The following is a 21,691-nucleotide window of genomic DNA, read 5'->3' as shown; positions in this document are numbered from 1 at the left end:
ATTGGACCCAGTAATCTAGGGGTTGTCTAGTCCTGACATCTCTTTTCTATTCACTAGCAAAGCATGGGGTTGAGTTGCTGATTTGAAGATGTTGGGGAGAGGCAATTTCCATTTCACTTTTCAATCCTTGAATATCAAGTTGATTGAACCCCCTGAGTGTTTTTATACTTCTGTGTTTGTCCCCAAGAAATGACTCATTGATTCCATTTTTGTCTGACTGGGCTCATTATTTCAACCATCCCTTGTGGATTTATATCATTTTGTACCACTGACACCAAGAGTGGCAGCTATGATGAGTAGACTAGAGCTGTGACAGAATTCCTCAATGGGCTTGTTTCTGTCAGAGCTATATTAAATACTGGTGGGTTTGGAATGAATTTTTGGGCGATCAGTGCTTTTTGGGAAAAGTGTATTTAGAAATCATTTTTGTTGAATTGTATTTTGTATTTTAATGCTATATTCTCTGAAGACCCTTACCAAAAAAACCTCCTTAAATTGGATTAAATTGTACTAGTTTATGGTCTAGTATTAAAATACATACTGAACATATTAAATTTAATAATATTTCATATTTATTTTTAATCCCATTTCCTTGCATTGGTTTGAATAGGGCCATAAACAGTACTTATTTTTGAAGTATTTCCTAACATTCCAAAACAGTATAGTCATAATCATCTTTTAGTGCCTAAAAGGGTGGGCAGCAATAGATAATAACTCTCAATAAAAGTTACTAGTATATATTTTTTTAAATGTTAACTCATTGCTGCTTTTCAGAAGTTGAAGTAATTTTAGTGATGTTTGTCGTTATGTTTTAAAATGAATTGCTGGTATGTTTTATGTTTCAGTTGTGACCCCAGTGCACATTTTAGAGTATTTCTTTTTTATCCTAGAGGGTTATATGCTATAGGAAAAGTTGAATGCTTTTCTTTCATTACTGCTAATCAAGTCCTGCCTAGGTCAGTTGATGTTACTGAACCATGAAAGCAAAGGTAGGAATACTACCTTTGCTGTTTTTACTTTGTGCTTATGACTTCTCAATAAGATTTTATAAAACTTCACATTCTGGTGAAAATATATCTTTTTATTAAACTAGCTAGGTTTAAGAGTTCCTTTGAGTCTGTTTTTTATAATTGAAGTTAGTCTGTCTTCATAATGACTCATTTCCCTGAAGTGCATTTAATTCTCAAGTAATTGTGGTGCATAAACTGAGAATTTATTTGCACTTTTGGCTCTTCCTTTTTTAGGGAAAGTCCTCTTCATACCCAGCATGACAAACCTACCAATTTTTTTTTGTTCTATGATTTTCTTAAATATTAAAACATGTGTAGTGTTGATCTGCCTTTACTAAAGAAGGTAGTACAGTAAAAATGAGCACTGCGATAAAGATGGCCTAAGAAAGGTAATTCTTTTTATAAAAACGATAAAGGGAATAAACATTAACAATTGAAAACTGGGTAAAGTTAAGGGACTTCAGATGGTTCTAGAAGCTTTCCTAAATTCAGATTAAACTAACTCTGAACTTTTGGGTTGGCAAAAGAAGAAGAGGTGGCAGTGAGGATTGGGGGTTTGTGGGAGTTTCCTGGGTGAATGAGGGGAAGCTGTTCCAACCAAAGAGAGTCAAATAGACAAGGCATGGGGGAGAAAGGGTGCTTGCAGTGAATATGACATATGACATAGGGCTTTAAGTGGAGAGACAACTGAGACGGTTTCCATTTTAGGAAAGCTACTCTAACAATTCTGTGGTAAACGAACATCTATTATATACTATCCAAGTTTGGGATGTAATTAGTACAAAGAATCACGAACCATAAAAAAACCAGTTGCCACCCCCTAAAACTGTACTTACCTTGCTTTAGATTGGAGACTCAACTGAGTCCTTCCTAAGGTCCCCTAATTCTGCCCGGGCCTGTAGGTGAACTGATCCTTGGTCAACATTTGCTCTGGAATTAGTTCTATAGAGAGGTCTGACTCCCTCTGTAGTTTCCTTTGTCACGACCAAGACTTTATTTCCTCCAACAAGGAAACGTGGTCTAAGTTCCCTTCTCAAAAGGCTCTGGGTTACATATTTTGTTTTCCCAAGTCTGTTCGAGGCAGCATTTATCCATTCAGCAAGTATGCATTACACACCCACTCTATGCCCTGTGATGGGGCGGAAGGATGTCCGCCAAATAAAACAGACCCCCCAACCCCCCTGAAAGGAGCTCAAAGCAAAATGTTTAGAAGACAGAGCTTAACTCAGCTCAAAGTGACTATACTCTTCCCATAATTCAGAAATTACTAACCAGGTGTGCTATGGTCCTGTCAGTTGCATTTTGTTTGGTAAAGTGTGGTCATTTTTAAAAATCTCAGGCACCCGGGCCTCCCCTGGTGGCACAGGCAGTTGAGCACAGCACTGTGAAGCTGTCTGCAGCCTCAGCAGCACTGGTTCGATCCCGGCCAGCTGGCGAGGGTCCCACCTGGCATGGCAGACCTCTCCTGTCTCGCCCGCTGCTCCCTTCAGCAGTGTATTTCGTCAGTCTGCCTGTTCTGCTCCCCGCTCTGTCTCTGGTGAATCCTCTCACCCTGCCACGAATCTGGCCTGGAACCTGGTTCTTGTATAAATAAATAAATCTTAAAAAAAAAATCTCACGTGCCATTTGTTAGAGCATATCACTAGTTTACTAGGAGTCTCCCATTTCACCCCAACTGATGGGTTGCCAACTCTGCATGCTGGTGTTGGCTGCCTCACCCCTGCACACACTGGAGCATGTCACCTCTGCCGAGCAGCCCAGCATGGGGAGCAACTTGCTGAATCTTGAAATTTCCAAGTCACTGAAAATTGCCAGTTGGATAATTGGATCTACTTATATTCTCTTTTCCCTAAATGGGAAAATTCACCCTCTTGGGATGGAATGTATTGATAAACATAATTTTTATTATTCCCTGGTAATAATTAAAAAATTAATTGGTATATTTATGTATTATATTCTAATAATAAATAGATTTTAAAAATCAGTTTTTAGTGAATCATTTCTATTCCACATCATGAATACTCTGGATTCTACTTGTAGCATCTTCCTGTCATATTCTCCTTTAATCTGTGACTTTTAACAATGGAATCAAGATAGATCACTGCACTCTTCTTTATAAACCTGATAGGAAGCTATAAAAAGCACAATTTTAGTCTTAGAATTACTTATTTCTAGAAACTCTGATGATAAATATAAGACAAGGATATTAAAAAATGCATGTTGCCTATATGTAGCATATAAACAAATTCTATCATAGAATAAATCTATGACTGGGTATCTCTGAAAACAAGCATGGGACCAGGGGTCACTGTAATGTTAATGTGCATGTGTGGTCTTTGACATTCACTTTACCTGAGCATTCAGTGACTTAGGAACTTTAGTCTAAGCATAAGGTATTTAAGAGAAAACATCAGACTACTTCATTTCTTGAGTTTTGAAAATGAAAGCTATCAGGGACATAATTGCTTAGCTGATTAACAGCAAATACAGACCCATATTCCTACTCTTAATTGAATCTAATGTATGTATCTTGCCCTTTGTCATGAAAGTTAAGTATTAGTTCACATTTTTTGAGCAAATCAATTGGCAACTTTGTTTATGAATCTACACACATTGTTATACAACATTTTCAACAGAAAAATAAGTTGCCCAGTTTTAATAATGTCACAGTGTGGCTAGCAGTTAAAGCTAGCCTGTAATTTTATTTTTTCAGATTCTGAAATATTTTGACATTTTCATCTTGAAAAATTTAGATTTACAAAAACATCACAGACTCTCCCCATTAACCACCTCCTCAATCCTCTATATATCAACACTTTGCCCCATTTGTTTTCTTTCTCCACACACACTTCTTTCCTGAGCCATTTGACAGTGAGTTGAGAGATGGTGTCATTTGCCTGTAATACTTGCTTTCCTTGTAAACATGGGCACAAGGTGATGATCAGCATCAGGAAACACTGATGCAATACCCTAGAACCTACAACAAACCTCATAACTTATAGCTAGTGATTTTAAAGTGAAACCAAGCACAACAAAAAATAAACACACAAAATGTTGATACTAGTAAAAAAAAAAAATTTAGGCCCTAGAATCTTTCTAAACTGGAAATAGTTGATGTTAACTGTATTTATTTCTTATATTACATGGAAATTAGTTTTAACCCATTTACCAAGTTTGCTCTGACTTAAGAATCACATGTGTGTTTAAGAAATAGCTTTACACACACGCAATTTGCAGCAACAAGGATGGCGCTGGAAGGGATCATGCTCAGCGAAATAAGCCAGAAAGAAAAAGAAAAATACCTGATGGTCTCACTCATAGCAGGAATCTAGAAAACTTAAATAAGGGACCAGGAAAATGAATAACTATAAGAAAGTGAAAATCAAAATCAACAAAAAACTATGAGCCAGAGACACTTTTTGGAGAGTGGGGGGTGGGAGGGGAGGGATTGGGGTCAAAATGGGGGGGTTGCAATTGTATGGGGAATATAAAAATAAAATCTATTATCTAAAAAAAAAAAAAGAAATAGCTTTACTTTTAAGGAGCCTCCCCGGTGCCCCCCGGCCACTGGGCGAGGGTCCCACATGGTGCGCAGACCTTTCCTGCCTCCCGCTGCTCCCCTCAGCAGTGTACTTAGTCAGTCTGCCTGTTCTGTTCCCCGCTCTGGCTCTGGTGGATTCTCTCACCCTCCTGCCCTTCTGACTGTACCCAGTGCTTGTATAAAATAAATAAATAAATCTTTAAAAAAAATAGCTTTACTTTTAAGTAAAAGTAATGAGAAAAGCCATGAGACTAACCCACATTTTCACTAGGAGTAGGGAAAGAACTACTACATTCAATAAAAATTAAGAGAAAAGTGAAGGACAAAATGAAATTGCTTTTGATTACATATCATGAGTGATACTTAGTCAATGTATTGATTACATAATTGAATTTGAACAATCTAGGAATACTGACTGCTCTTTAACTTATAAATCTTACTGCTTTTAAGTTTAAAATGATCCTCTGCCAACTAGCTTAACCTTAGTGGTGAAACTGGACTCTGAAAATCGTATTTCTGAATCTAATTTGGTAATCGAAAAGAAATGTTGGATTTTCCCATTTGTCATAGCACTTGTGTTTATATAGTTGTTGGCTTGCTGACTGATCTAAAAATGGAAATGTTTAGTTATTCAATGCAGTTGCTTTCAAAGTGAGGGAATATATGTAATATTTCTTTAGAAAATACTTTGGACAATTAAATTTGATTTATTGTAATTTAGTTTTTCCCTTGGCAGTGACACAGAATATATTTTTCTAGTGGTGGTTCCAAAACCTGAGTTAAGAAAACGTTGCTAGTTTGCAATATATTTCTACTACCATTTTCCATTTTATACAAATACTGTTGTGTGCTAATTATAGAAAATTACTTTTAGTGCCATGTGGGTGTGCAATTAACTTTGATGCTGATGGACTGACATTTAGAGTAAAACAAGGTTATGTTCTTTCCTGGGATTGTGTGAGCTATATTTCAGTGCCCTTCAAGGATAGGGGATATTTGCAACTTCTTAAATTTCTAGAGAGTTTTGTAGTTGGCCAAACTTCATAAACTGTGACTGTTGGGTTGGTTGTTTTTTTGTTTTTTTTTTTTTTGAGATAAAATGCACAAAGCATTTTCTTCTTTAGAGAATATCAAAAGATATTCTTTCCAGCTATACTAAACTTTTAAGAATTTATATTTTGTATGACTTAATGACTTACCATGAAAATATTCTATGAAATACAAGTTCTATCAACAGAGAGATTTTGAATTGGTACTAAAAAGGATTTTAATTGTTGGACATATCAGATTTTACTTTAAATTAGCAAATATGGCATGTAAAATAGAGCTCCTGGAAGGAATGAGCATTATAGGGGGAACACTATCATCTGTAATTGGAGAGACATTAAAAACTTTTTTTTTAATACATGTATTTTAGTGAAGTACCATTGTGTTACATCCTTGTTAATTTTGCACAATATGGGCACTCTCCTCTCAGGTGTAGTTACCTCAGTTCTCCCATCACCAGAACACCCATAATCTTCCATCATAGTCCATTGTGCTCTTCTCCCCCCATTTTGCAGCATCCCTTCTCCTCCTGGATGCCGCAGATCAATGGTCAGCTTTCAAGGGTTGACTTTAATGCTGAAAGACAATATTCTCAAAGGAATACTTAACAGTAGGCCAAATGGCATGCCTGCAAGTCAGGAATTGGGGTCATTTTGGCCACAAGTGTCACACTGGGGTCAGCTGAGTGTGGCCTTGCTCACTGTCTGGATATCGTGTGTAAGTCATTACTCACAATGGTGAGAATGCCATTTGGAAAAATAGTCACAAAACCTTAAACATCTTTCTGTATATTTTCATTTCTTTCTTCAATGCATTCTTCTGATTTTATTCTAGGCTCGCAGGAAGGAGGTGTTTATCCAGGAACGGTATGGGAGATTTAATTTAAATGACCCATTCTTGGCACTGCAGAGAGACTATGAAGCAGGTGCCAGCGATAAAGAGAAGAAGCCAGTTTGCACCAACCCCCTTTCCATCCTTGAAGCAGTCATGGCCCACTGCAGAAAAATGCAAGAAAGGATGTCCACACAGCTGGCTGCTGCTGAGAGCCGACAAAAGAAGGTACTGAGACTTCTAGACTGTCACATTCTCCATAGTATGGTATAGAATGAAGAAACCATCTCTGAGGCTGTTTTTTTTTTTATTCTTAAAGGTTATAATTTCAAGAAGGATAACTACTTAGAAGTACAACACGCTGACAGATTCTGGTGGCCATTTTCAAGTATAACTCAAATATAATATGTAACCTTAAAAGGAAGTTTGACAAAGAAATTGTGTTTCCTATAATGGTTACTTTGATGCTTTAAAATACAGATTTTTTTTTTTCTTTTTGGACTTCTTTCCTAGCTACACAAGACCTGCTTAACTGCTAGGTGGGTAATCCAGTAATGCAGTCAGAACCCCGATCATGTGGTGACACCCCCAGCTTTATCCAGCTTCTGTCTCACACATTCTTTGCAATTAGAAATTATTTTGTAATTACTTCTTTAGAGAATGAAAATAGCATGCAGAGAATAGAATGAAGGTTTGCACGGTGTATGAAATCTCCCAGTGTGTCAGCTCAAGGTCCTGCTTCATGTCAAACTCGCCTCTGGGGGCTGATGGCTATGTCCGATGCAGACCCACAGGCTCCTGCTCACATGTGTTTCATTTAAACCAACCTCCTCCCCTCCCCTCCTCCTCCACCAACACACACATATTTATTGCATGTGAGTACACCCTTCAAAGAGCTCTAAGTGTGATAAACACGTAATGGAGTCATAAGGAAATAATAGTTGAAATGTTGTCCTTCTGATAGGCTGCCCAAATGATTGGCTTTCTTTATCAGCAAAGAGAGTGAGGAAGTCAGAGAAGATAATTCTAATAGAATTAGAAGTAATATGCTTTTCCAACCATTATTATTGCAATGTTTCTTCAATTTGTGTCTTTCAGAGAGTTTGTTCTAGCTCACATTTAACACCTGGCTAATAATTATCCTGAATACACTAAATATTTATGATACTGTCACTTAATATGTGTTTTTTCCCTGTAGTTATGTCTTTGCTTTAACATATGCATGCCACTGTTCTAGTACAGGTTTTGAATAAAAGCAAACCTTTTCTTCAGTATGTCACCTGGTAGGAAACTAAGGCATTTAGTTTCTCTTCGTAGAGAAGGATAGAATGCTTTCCATGGATGTGAGACGAAATCAAACAGTTTTACTCTGGACTTTGCAAACCCTCTACAAAGCCCTCCAGACAACCACTAAGGTCTCTGGAGATTTTCAGAAATCCCCACAAACCACATTCGCAAAAGCCAGTGTATTTCAGCTGATGTCACTAAAGCTCATTTATATTTCTTGGATGAGATACATTTCAATTATGTTCTTAACCTGTCAAATGAGCTATTTCATAATAAAGTATTTCTGGTGGGTTTTATGCTGAGTTACCAAAAATCAAAACTTTCTTTTAATTTATAAAAAATGTATGCATCCCTAAATTTTACTTCAATTTCGCATTTTTATCCATTATTTCTCTCATAGGAAAAAGAAGAAATTCATTTCTTGTTGAATCAAAGGTTTTATTATCTAGCTATTTTTTTTTTAAATCAACTTATATCCTGTTTGTTTCTGAATGACTGGGTTAGTTCCAACCTGGCTGGAAATAAAAGGAAATTGTTTCTGTCCTATGAGTCCTAGTAGACTAATATGAAATGAGCCAGTGATCTGTCTCTCATGTACAACAGGGATACAGAAGTCCTTTATGGTCCAGTTCATTGGCTGTGTAGTCTCAGTGGAAGGGCTCTCCGATAGCATGGGTGCATGGGTACTCTTTTTCGTTAAAGGTAGTTTCTGGTGGTTTGTGCCATGTGAGAAGAGTTACAATTTATACTCTTCTGTGTCTTTACTTACAAAGAAAATATTCAGAATAGCCAGAAGCCATGTTTTTTTAGCAACAAAATTACCCGTCACCTTTTGTTCTACAAGTAAATATTTTCAACCAACATCTTTAATTACCTTGCATTTAAAATAAATTGCAGCTTTAAAAATCTAAAATCAGGGAGAGGAAAAAAGGGTCATCGTTTAAATGAATCTAGTTCTTTTAAACAACCCCTGGAGCAAAAGTCAGGGAAAGTGGAGACCGAATTACTTACAATTCGAGCATTTATTATCAGACACCAGGCATAGTTCTTTGATAATTCTCAGACACTGGGCCTGAACACTGCCCTGGCCTCTCGAAGCAGAAGAGCTCTGTGCTCATTCATGCATTGGGTCCTGCTGAGACTACTAATAGGAGGGTTAACTGTCGGTAATTTGTGTGCCAGGAAAATTTGGGCAAGAGTCAATTTGGCAAATGGACTGTGCCTGTAAAGCCACTCTGAATAAGCTAATGAGTAACCATTGTGGGGAACTTAGCCCCTGGTACTGTCCTCCTGCTTTTCAGACAGTACCCTAGGGCAGAATGATATTTGGGTTTTTATTATCTTGTGCATCATCTATTAATGGAATTTCTACTCAAATTTCTCCGGTCATTTTATTCATACTTAGAAAGTATAATTTCTAACCCTGAAATTGGAAAGACCTTTTAATTTGAGCAGAGTCTGTAAAAGTAAGAAGCCAAAACAGTAACTAGGAAATCCAGAAGGGAACAATGTGTTTTTCACCAATGAAAAATCTAAACATAACTTTGTGTGTTAGAAGAGTTTCCCTTGCTATCCAAAATAGAGCCTTCCTATTTGGTATGATTTGGTAGGTTACTTTTTGTGTGTGAAAATCCTGTTACTAATTTAAATGGAATAATTTTTGAGTGTTTCTAGACAAAAATAAATAAATAAATAATATACCAAATCAAACCAAATAGAAACATTGCAGCTTCTTCTAGGAGGCAGCTCAGTATAACGAGGTCAGTCACATGGCCGAAGATGCATCAGACAGGATTCATACTTGTGAGTAAAGCCAACATTTGTTGAGAAAGTAGGAAAAAACCTTTTATTGCTTGAACTACAGCCTGGGAGAGCATGCCTGAGACAACTAGAGGACTCGCTCTTTCCAGCCAGCATCACAGACGAATGCTTGCTGCAGAGCTAGGCAGAGTGGGCGATGTTTCCACTGATGACAGCTGGATACTGTGTCCTCCCAGCACCAGAAGGCACCCCACCGTCACTGCTCTGGTCTCCAGGGGTGCCTTCTCTGACCCGGTTCCTTTGCATCTCTCATTGCCTGTACTAAGTGGGGTGCATCTGATTGGCCAAGCTTAAGCCCCATGTCCAACCTCAGCTACAAGAAACAGACAAAGCAACTGCTGGGCATAGTTAACCTTGCAGGGGGAGGAAATGATAAAGTGGAGGATTCTCCTAAGATCTTAGGAGTTTCTAGAAAACTGAAGAAATGCTACTTGGTCTAGAAAGGAACAATCATCATTCCGTTCAATTTGTTTCTTATGCCTCCTCTTCCTATTATAAGTAACTGTACTTTTGTTCTCTCATTTGTATTCCGTACTCTGTACTTTGTTATATAATGGTTGCTTTATAACTTATATAAATACATTTTCATTTTAAGTTGCTTTCCACACTTGATTCAAAGATAGCATGGTAGAGAAATATCTAAAATAACATTTTTAAGAAGAGATTTTAGGATTTTATATATGAATGATTCCAACTTATTCCTAAATCTTTTTTGTATAATTCAGTGTTACATTTCAGAATGCATTTTAAATCCCAGGAGCATTGCAGAGTCAGTGTTAAAGGGATCTGGAGACTGAGTGCTGTGGCTTTAAGCTGAGATGTGAGGAGAGGAGAGACGGATTTAGGTGGCCTGATCCACGTCTTGCATTCTGACTCTAGAAACTAGATCCAGAGGAAGAGGCCGGTGAGAACTCCAGAGCCCACACTCCTGACTGGTAGCTACAGCCCCTATGGGGATGGGGGATTGAATATGTCTTATTGTTATATACTTGTTTACCACAACTGGCCAAGTGGGGTTCGGGGGAGCGACCAGGTAGAGGAGACAAGGATGCAATCAATGAGTGTTAATAGATTTGGGAGGATCTAATAAGGAATACAGTTAAATGTCATAAGAGCAGTTTGTGGTTGTGACAAACACACTCGGCTTTCTCATTTTGCAAATGGCCATAATTGCTTTCCTCTCTGTTTTCCACATTGAATTAGATCTAATTGCCTTTACATTGCAGCTCTGTACCCACCTACGTAGTTTCCCTCTCATTCTGTAAAAACATTTGTTTGGTGCCTCTCCATTCAGGGCTCCCAGTCTGGGTGCTATTCTTGGAGCAGCCACCCACTTGCTCACTACCAGTGGAGCTATGTTCTTCCGAACCCTGCCACATGAGCCATGCTTTGTGCAAAAGGGTTTGGTGCTACTGCTCCATGCACAGTTTTCCTCAGCCACTATGTGAATGTGTTTATGAGTAGGTTAAAACTGGACTGCAGTAATCTTTGTATAAAGGAAGTCTTGGCACTTTTGTATGTAGTAGTATGAGGTTGAATTGCAGGTGCGGGGGGAGGTCCTCTATCCCTACCCCTACCCATTAGGTCCACAGTCTCTGGAGGACTGCCCAGAATTGTCCCAGATTTGGCCATGCGCCCTTTAAAACTAATTGTTTTTGATAGGTCCCCCATCACACTTTAAGCATTTCCTTACTTTCTTGGAGCAAGTAATTCTGGACTCATAATTTCCCTGTCCAATTACTGGAATTAGATATTGTTCCCAGTTGGGAATGAGTTTCCTTTTAAAGGAGCAGTGGCATTTAGAAACAAATGTAGAGGTAGGGAATTATGTATATTTATCATGTCCATATTTATATATTCACACAAATATATATAAATTATATTTTATTTATCTGTATATCTCTCTGCATCAAACCATGAGTTCATTCTTATTTTGACACCTCTGATTCTAATTCAGAACCATAGGGTTCATTCTTGTCCTTTCTCTACTTAAAACTTTTCCAACAGCAATAAATCTGACTTTCACTCTACTTTAGTATATTTTATTTGCATATTTATTAAAGCCTAGAACACACAGAGATGAGTTTCAGAATTGCTAATCCACACCCCTGGATCGAACAAACATGCAAACCTGGAATTCATTAATGTTTATACCACAAGGAGAGTTTTACATGAAATGAAAGTTATGTATCTTAAGTGTATGATTGATGAGTTTTAAAGTGGATACACTTGTATAATCAGTACCCCTTGAAATACAGAATATTTTCAGCACTGCAGAAAATTTCCAGGAGTACCTCCCCACAAAACTCTTCCCCAACTGAGGCAACCACTGAACACATTTCTGGTCTTTTCCTCATGGCTCAGTCTTGCTGTAATAACCCTTACATGTAGCTGTTCCAAATTTCTTTTTCTTACAAAAATTTGGGATATTCTAAACTTTTCCATTTCCATAAACATTTGAAATCAATTTGCAGGCATAGAAATATAATTGAATCTTTAAACTAATTTGATAAAAATCAATATCTTAACAAAATTGTCTTCCATGATCATAGTATATTTCTTCATTTCATTAGATCTATATAATTCTTTTTAATGTCACTTTATTTTCAGGGCGGTAGTCTGTCTTTTGTTGGATTTACTCCTAAGAATTTTGTATTTTAAATCACGTTTTAATTTTTTTTGAAATGTTTGTTACTAGCTTATAGGATTTCAGTTGATTTTTGTGCATTGACATTGCATCCTGTGACCTTGCTGAACTCCCTTATTAGTTGTTTCATAAGTGGCATATGATTTCCTAGGTAAACATGTTACCTGTGAATAGAGCCTATTTTAATTCTTTCTTCTCAAATGGCCTGTCCCTCCCGCATCATTTGCACTGACTAGTACCTCCAGCACATGTTGAATAGAAACAGTGAGAGTGAACTTGACTACCTTTTTCTTTCCTTGGGGAGCAAATAATCTATTCACCATTAAGTATTAACATAATGTTAGCTGTGTGTGTGTGTGTGTGAGAGAGAGAGAGCGAGAGACAGACAGACAGAGAGAGAGAAGACCCCACCATGTATCTCACTGAGGTTTCAATATTTGTTGAGAGGTTTTTATCATGAAAAGGTTTTGAAATTTGTAAAATGGTTTATATCCTTCTATTGATCTGTATTGTTTTGATATGATGGATTACATGAATTGATTTTCAAACATTAAACTAACTTGGATTCCTAAGGTAAACTTTAGTAGGTCACCTTTTATTACTTTTCATGTTGTTTGATTCATTTACATAAGGAGTTTGGTCATGAGTGACTATATTTTTTTAAAAAGACTGGTTTTGATATGAAGGTAATTCTGGGTTCATGAAAAGAACCGGAAGCATTTCCCCCTCTGTTTTCTGAAAAGATAAATGTAAGTTTAGCGTTGTTTTTTTGTGACTGTTAGAACAAGTCACCAGTAAAGCCAATTGAGCTAGGAGTTTCTTTGGAGGAAAGGTTATGCTTGTGAATTCAGCTTCTTTAAAACAGATATTAAGCCATTCTAACTTTCTGTGCCATTTTACGTCAATTCTAAATGTTGTATATTTTCAGGAGAATTTGATTTGTTGAATTTATTGCCCCAAAGTTGTAGCTATCTACTTAATATTCAGTAGTTATGTCCCCTTTTATTCCTTTTATTTGTAATTTGTGTTTTTCTATATATTCTTAATCTGACTTTCTGAACGTTTATTTAAAAGTATCTTTAATCTTTTAGTTGAAAGGCAACTTTAACATTGTTAATTTCTCTAACATTCATTTCTGATTTATTTCATTTCTTTAACTTTTCCTAGTTTCTTAAGGAAACTAGATGAGTTGAGACAACTCTTCTAATGTGAACATTTAAAGATAGAAATTTCTATCCTCTGTTGAGCTACCTTTTTTTTTTTTTTTTTTAACACTGCTGAGGGGAGCAGCAGGCGCGGCAGGAGAGATCTGCGCCGCCATGCGGGACCCTCGCCACTGGCCAGGGATTGAACCGGCGCTGCAGAGGCTGCAGGCAGCTGCGCAGCCCAGCGCTCAACCGCTGGGCCACCAGAGGAGGCCCTGTTGAGCTACTTTTATATCCTCTTTTCACCCCACGCCACAGATTTTGGTATGATGTATTATTTTTATACAGCCCAAAATACATTCTAATTTCCTTTGTGATATTTTTTCTTAAAAAGTTTAATTTTTTATTTTGGATTGTTCTTAACATCATAAGCTATATTTATAATTTCTGCTGTGGCTAGAAAACATCTTGTGAAACTTGAGACTTTTGAAACAGATTTTTGCTTTTTAAAGCTCAGCAACTGCATCTGAAAAGACTATCTCTGTAGTTTTGGGGTGTTATGTTTGAAAATATCAATTAGGTCAGGTGGTTTTTATAGTGTTATTCAGATATATATCTACTATATACTTGAATGAAAGAAGATATTATTTTACTTTATTCCTGGCAATTTTTGCTGCATTTAGTGATAATAATTCAGTCATAATAATTTATATTACAGTTTGTATGTAATATAGCTATATTTTTCTGCTTTCAAATTGTTTGGTTTTGGCAATTTTCCTGTAATGTGGCTAGGTGTGACTTCATGTTTATTCTGCTTTGGTATTGGGGAACTCCCTGGATCTGTAACTGTTTCTTTTTTTTACCAAACTTGTTAAATTTTTGACCCTTTTTTCTTAATACATTTTTCTCCATTCTCTTTCCTCCTTTTGCATCTCAAGTTATGTAGGATTTAGATCACTCTATATTGTTTTGCAAGTCACTGAAGTGTTTTTCCTTTTTATTTTAACCATTTTTATTGTGTTCCTCAAATGGAATAATTTATTTTGCTTTATTGCCAAATTCATTGACCTTTTTATTCTCTCAGATCTGCTGTTAAGCCCATTGAGTGATTTTTATCCATTTTATGTATTACACTTTTCACTTCTAGATTTTCCTCTTTTAAATTTCCATTTCTGTGCCAAATCCCCCATATGCTGTGACCTTATTTTCTCAAAAATGGCTGCTTTAAAGTCTTTGTCTACTAATTACAATTTGCATCATCGTAGGTCCAGTGTTTGTGGCCATGTTTCGCTTTACTGTGGATCCCTTAAAAAATTATTTGTCTTGTCATTTTTTAATTGCATGCTAGATATTATGCATATGATGCAGAGATTCTAGATTTCATTATCCTGGGAAGAATGTATTTTGTTCTAATAATCTGGTTAGATTTATACTCTAAACTCTGTCACCATGCAGTTGGCAATAGCTGAAATTTTTGTTCACTTCTCTCCACTATTCAGAAGCCAACTGTGTGATTCATTACAGAGTCTCCCCCATGAACAGATAATTCAAGAATCAACCAAGAATGCTGCTAGGGATAATTGTGGCAGCCCAGTTCCAAGCTCTGTTTCCAAATGGGTGTATAATGGGTGCTGTGTTCTTGAGTCTCTGCTGCCACTGCTGTTAGGACAGGGAACTGCCTTCACTTGAAAAGCTATGCAAGGGCAAGTCTTACCCTCCTTTTCAATGGGAGAGGGTACTTCTCTCTTATTTCTACCACTTTCATTGCTTTCCAAAGTCTTCAAATAATTATTTTTTTTGTATTTTTCAAGGGTTTATAATTATCAAAGATAGTCTATCTGGAGATATCTGTTAGAGATAGTCTAATAAAAGTTACTTAACCAGTAGTGGACCTTTCTCTGTTATACTTTGTAATTGTTGAGTTATAAGCCTGTCTAACTTAGAAAAGCATCCATCTATTGGTTTAATATGATTGATTCTTTAGATCCTTTTCTGCCTCTTCATGTGTTTTCAGAGGAATAAACATTGTGCATAGTGACCCATTTGAAAATAGCTATTATGTTATGAATTGTTACTGCCAGACACAATGGTGTGTGCTTTACATGCCTTGCCTCATTTAATCCTGTAATCACCATTATTGCCCTATTGTGCAGAAAAAGGAACCAAACAGAACTGATCTTTAGAGAGAAAACTTATTACCAAGATCACACAGCTAAGAGGTCAGAGCTTCTCCCTACAATTCTTAATCTCTCGAAGAATAATTTTGTCTCAGCCAAATTTATCAAGGAATATTGTATTATAAAATATATTTTTTAAGTATGGGAGCATGTTTGTATACTGATTAGAAAAAACTAGAAGAAAGGAAGGTATTGAACATTTATAAAAAGCAGAGTGATAACGGATGGAGCAAGTCTCTGAAGTGACAGGAGAGCATTAAGTTAATTGCTGAAGCACATCTGACCTTTAACAGATGGAACCTTTCTCCCTTAGAGTGGAGGGAAGGACATATGGGTTGGTGTGGCTATAAAAAAACATAAGGAAAGAGACAGGATGTAGAGGCAGTGCATCTGAAATTCTTGATAGAACAATCTGTTAGAGTAGACAGTGAATCAGTAGGATAGTCTTTGGGTGAAATTTTAGGCAGAGATCTAACTTTCCCTGCAGTAAATGGAACTTAGAACTCAATTGAGTTTAGAGTCAAGACTTTGTTAGGTGCATAATTTGTATGGTTTTTTCTCTGCTTTGTTTTTGGTGGTCAGATTACAAAACATTTAAGTCAGAGGATTTATAAAGCATGAGTGATGGGAGCACAATGATAGAAAAGAATTATGGGTGCTTTTATAGTAATATAATTATCTGTATAACTATATGAAATTAGTTGATTTGATCTGTTGGAAGCTGGTTTACAGTGTGATTTTGAAGTGTAGGATGAAGGTTATCTTAAAAAAAAAAAATGTGGTGGCCCACCATGAAGAAATCTCATGTGCAAGATGTATGGTGTGTTGAGAAAAGTTTGACAAGTGGAACCCTGAATGATAACATGATTCTGACACTGATTAACCAGATGACATCAGGGAAATTCCTAACTTGGCCTCGAGTTATTTGCTTTGAAAAATGCAGGCAGTCCTTAAAGTTCTACAAGACATTATATTTCTGCCTTCAGGGGTGAATCATGAAATTCATACTTTAAAAATAAGCTGAAAATGGACCTAGTTTGTGCTTTTTCTTAAACTGCTAAAAAAAAAAGTTAATGGGGGCTAATATAGATCTTGAAACTGTCTTTGTGTATACCTCCCAAGAGCTACCTATTATCCAGTGCATTTGGAGGAGGTAAATGTGCTTTATTAATAAGTAAAAATTTCTGGCTGGCACCCAGATGACTAATATATTCATATATAAATCCTGTGCATGATGACACACTGTTGTTCCCCAGATCTTACCTAGCCTACTTAAGAAGTTACCCCCCAATTTTTTTTTATCATGGAATAGTGTATGTGCATAAATAATCATCTCTTGTTATTGTTGGGACTTATCTATATTCCTGATTACCTATTTATAGGACCCATCCTAAACCTATTAAACTTCTTCAAGGCAGGAACACCCCAAAGTAAAGGAATAATACCTCTGACTCTTCCTCGGGCACCAGGGTTTTCTCTCCTTTCCATCCCATGGCTGACTCCCCGGGGTTGGGGGAGAGATAGATGAAGTAAGGGATTCTCGCAGCAGGGTGATGAGAGGAGCACATCCTTAAGCTCATGGATCATAGCAGTATCTCTTTTCTCTGTTATTGATGATGAAAAACTGACTTAAATAAGTACTGGCTCCCTTGATAGTTCATTTGTATTTACCATGGTAGTAGGAGGGGTCCTTTCTATGTCCTTAGATGTACCCTTGCCTTTATGGGGGTAAGCCCTTTATGACCACTGGTGGAATGTTTCTCTGGTTGGGAAGGTGATGCATTTGGACTGACTTCACTGATGCAGCCCAGTTGGGGCCTGAGTCCTTCATGAGTAGCTGGCGGCAGACACTCCCCTGAAGAGAAGTGAGAAACCCCCAATAATATTTAGAATAGTGCATCTGTGGGGCTGTAAGACCAAAAAGACCCTCTGTTTGGAAGGTTCTTGTTTCTGTGAATCACAATAATTTCATTTGTGACAGCTAATTAAGCACCATTGTGTGTCAAACACTGCTGTAAGTTTTGGGGACACAGTGGCAAAGGACAAAATCGCTGTCCTCCTGGAGTCAGGTTCCAGTGGGGCCAGAAGGTGCTAAGCAAGGACTGTGAGTGCAAGGGTGGGAAGGACTGTTGTTTCCAACAGGGCAGTGTGGGCTGCCTCAGTGCGCAGGAGAAGGCTGAGCAGAGGCCTGAAGGAAATGAAGGAGGCCCGCCTCTCAGGCTTTTGAGTGATCTTATGTATATTAGAAAAGTCCATCAGAGACATAAAGGTTTTGAAAAGTTGCTTCTACAGTCATCAATTAGGAATTTTTTTTAGGGGGGGGCCGGGGGGCGGAAGCATATACCCTAGGGGGCCTGTGGCTTGGAGAGCAGATTGCACCTTCCTGATGAGTAGACAGAGCTGAATTTTGACCTCCCTTCCCGCTCCAACTGGTCGCCCTGGTGCAGGAGCCCTACGTGAAGGGAGTGGTTAAATTCCAGGCAGAGAGAAAAACAAGGTTAAAGACCCTGAGACAGGACCAAGTCCAAGAATGTTCAAGAAATACCAGGGAGGCATGTGTGGGATCTCAGCGAGCAGTGGAATTGAAGTAGGACATGAGGTCAAACTTCAGGTTCACTGACATTGGTTATAGTTCTAATGTGTTTTTTCTTTTTCAGCTCTTCACAGTTTTTAGAGAAATTTCATGTAAGATTTTATGATTTGTACAGCAACCCATCGTAAGGAGATTTTAAAAAATAAGTGAAGTAATATAGTTAGCTAATATAGGGGTTTAAAAGTTTAACTGAAGTTCTGTTTCCATCACTTTAAATTATACTCTACTGAAAGAGTACTTAAGTAAATTGGAAGCAATATTCTTTTATATCACCAGTTCCCTTATAGAGCTCTCTCTCTCTCTCTATATATATATATATACATATATATGTACATATATATGTATATATAGAGTTGTTTTTTGTTTTTTTTTTTTTTTAACCAAAGCAGACCTTTCTGAGCTGGCTGCTGTGACTTGAGGCATCCAATTGCTGTTCTTTTCTGAAGTCAACTTTAATAGAGTTTTAAAAATCCTCTGATGTGATTTAGATTTTTTTGTGAGATCATTTACATCTATTTTCCCATTTTAATTGAGTCTTTAATATCTTTCATGTTGCAGCACATTTTGTAATAACCCAAACCATGTAATTGTCAAAAAATGGATAAAAATCTCACAAAAGCCCTTCTTTTGGCTACAAAGAATTCTCTGCATATTAATCAGGACTTTCCTGTGAATTTCTTTCAGCTGGAGATGGAAAAGCTTCAGCTCCAAGCCCTGGAGCAGGAACACAAAAAGCTGACCGCCCGCCTAGAGGAGGAGCGCAGCAAGAACAAGCACGTGGTCCTGATGCTGGTCAAGGAATGCAAACAGCTCTCGGGCAAAGTCATAGAAGAGGCCCAGAAGCTCGAAGAAGTAATGGCCAAACTCGAAGAGGAAAAGAAGAAGACCAGTGCATTAGAAGAGGAACTCTCTGCCGAGAAGCAAAGAAGCACAGACATGGAAGCTCAGATGGAGAAACAACTCTCTGAGTTTGACACCGAACGGGAACAGCTTCGTGCCAAGCTGCACCGAGAAGAAGCACATACCACTGACCTCAAAGAGGAGATAGACAAGATGAAGAAAATGATTGAGCAACTGAAAAGAGGAAATGACAGCAAACCAAGCCTGTCTCTCCCCCGGAAGACAAAAGATAGGCGTTTGGTCTCCATATCAGTGGGAACAGAAGGACCTATGACCAAGTCTGTTGCTTGCCAGACAGACCTAGTGATAGAAAGCACTGACCCTGGGAAGAAGTCGCCTTTGACGGTGCCTCTAAAGCCTTCCACAGGCAGCCCCCTAGTTCCTACAAATGCAAAAGGGAACGTGTGCCCCAATGCCACATTGGTGAGACCAGGTATTGACAGGCAGGCTTCCCACAGTGACTTGACGGGCTCTACCCCGCCCGCCGTTCCACCTCCAAGTGCACACAAAGTTGAGGAAAACGGACCGAGCCCTGGCTCAACAGCAGATGTAACAAGCAGCACACCACCCCTTCCTAGTAACGCCGCCCCTCCTGCCACGCAAACGCCAGGCACAGCTCCCCAGACCTACTCACAAGCTCCACCTGTGCACAGTTTACAATCACCGTGTGCCAATGCAGCTCTGCATCCAGGTCTAAACCCACGCATCCAAGCAGCAAGATTTAGGTTTCAGGGCAATGCTAATAATGACCCAGACCAAAATGGAAATACCACCCAAAGTCCTCCATCAAGAGATGTCTCCCCTACAAGTCGTGACAACCTAGTGGCCAAACAACTAGCTCGGAATACCGTGACCCAAGCACTGTCAAGATTTACAGGCCCTCAAGCAGGAGCATCCCCAAGGCCTGGAGCGTCCCCCACGGGGGACGTTGGCCCCTACCCTCCTGTGGGTCGGACCAGTTTAAAGACTCCTGGTGTAACACGAGTTGACAGAGGAAACCCGCCTCCTATCCCTCCAAAAAAGCCAGGGCTCTCCCAAACTCCTTCTCCCCCACACCCCCAACTCAAAGTTATTATGGATAGCAGCAGGGCCTCCAGCGCAGGGGCCAAAGTTGATAACAAAACTGTAGCTTCGCCTCCTTCCAATTTGCCACAAGGGAACAGGGTAATAAATGAGGAGAATCTCCCTAAATCATCTTCCCCTCAGCTGCCACCAAAACCATCCATAGATTTAACTGTGGCACCTGCAGGCTGTGCCGTTTCAGCCCTGGCCACGTCTCAGGTGGGTGCCTGGCCTGCTGAAACCCCTGGACTGAACCAATCTGCATGTTCAGAAAGTTCCCTTGTCATTCCCACCGCCATTGCCTTTTGCTCTTCCATAAGTCCTGTTAGTGCCTCATCCTGTAGAACAGGTGCCTCAGACAGCCTCCTGGTAACAGCATCAGGTAAAGGGATTGAAATATTATATCCATTTTTAAGAATGTGGTCTGTCCTCTCACTTTTGCCTTAATTTCCTTCACATTGCCTTGAAACTTTTTTTTTTTTCATTTGATACTTTTTCCCCTTATTTCTTTCCTCTTTTTTTTTTTTTTTTTTTAAATTTTTCTTTGAAGGCTCCGGGGTATGGTGATTCATCTTGCTAAATGAATTGTGGTTTCATTATGCTAAGTGCTTTCTTCTTTCAAAATAATCTGAAAGTAGTGGTTTGGAGCACATGGAGACATTAATTTAGAGAGAATAAAGCATTTCCATGGGAGGAAAGATTACCCCTTTCTATTAAATATTTATCTCACAAGACTTCCATATTAGCACGGCATCACCGGACAGACAGTATGTGTTCTGTCTCTTCTGAGATGACAGTTTAAAGGATGCGTTCATGTAGCATGAACACCACTGTCTTCCTTGGATGAGCAAATTGATCAGATGTTCTGAAATGGAGATAGTCTAAGCTTTAATATGAGTTTGCTGTTGTGTTTTAACTTGTCTATTTATAAACATTAGTTCTAGCTTTAGTTTATTTCAAAAGCTTTCCTCTGATCAAGTTGCTGTCTTCCAACTTGGAGTAGAGGTGGGGAGCGGAACACATAGGGTATATGAGAAAAGGTTTCCATTGCAGATATTATTTATGAAGTTGCTTAATCTGGGGCTCTTGAACAAAGAGGTCCACAAGGAATTGGACTTTCTCCCTTTGTTCTGAGGTACTAGACGAGAGGGTGATGCTTATTGACCCAACTGGATTGGTCATCGCGGAGTAAATGTGGTTCTAATGTAACATAACAGTCTCAAAGTTCTGCTGAAACCTGGGAGGAGTCTCTCTGATCATGAAATCTTAGTGGAGAGCACAGACTATTGGTACCAGTGCAAAGAAACTTGAATTAAAGCTTTCAGGCCAGTGCTATTTAAAACTTAGTTGGGGAGAAAAACAGGTGGTAGTGTGCTTGCTAATTATCAGGTAATGAGAGCAGCACACTAGGACTTATGTAGTAATTATATGCTGTCTTCTTGAAATTAAGCTGCTTGAGAGTCTAGGTTCATATTTTGAGGGCAAAATAGGGAAGGGGAAACAGCAGGGTCATGGATGTCAGTAAGGTCTGTGTTGGGTCTTCATTTACAGCTGAAAATTTTTGCTGATTTTTCTTGAGCAAGTTTTCTCTTTTAATATGGAGCTTGTGGCCTTAAGTGGGAAAGGGTGG

General features: G+C 38.4%; 1 protein-coding gene across 2 annotated transcripts in view; it reads left to right on the top strand.

Annotated features, from left to right (window-relative positions):
* Positions 1-21,691, top strand: part of CTTNBP2 (cortactin binding protein 2) — a 131,250-nt gene that overhangs the window by 55,049 nt on the left and 54,510 nt on the right. For both annotated transcript variants that reach the window (XM_037512145.1, XM_054692592.1), the window contains exons 3-4: positions 6,433-6,657; positions 18,784-20,443. In XM_037512145.1, coding sequence (XP_037368042.1) covers positions 6,433-6,657; positions 18,784-20,443 — 1,885 coding nt within the window. The remainder of the gene's footprint in view (positions 1-6,432; positions 6,658-18,783; positions 20,444-21,691) is intronic.

The sequence above is a fragment of the Talpa occidentalis genome, unplaced genomic scaffold (assembly GCF_014898055.3).
Source record: "Talpa occidentalis isolate TD23 unplaced genomic scaffold, MPIMG_talOcc4v2.1, whole genome shotgun sequence".
Lineage (NCBI taxonomy): Eukaryota > Metazoa > Chordata > Mammalia > Eulipotyphla > Talpidae > Talpa > Talpa occidentalis.
The sequence above is the reverse complement of the archived record's forward strand: the minus strand, read 5'-3'. Positions and strand labels throughout refer to the sequence as shown.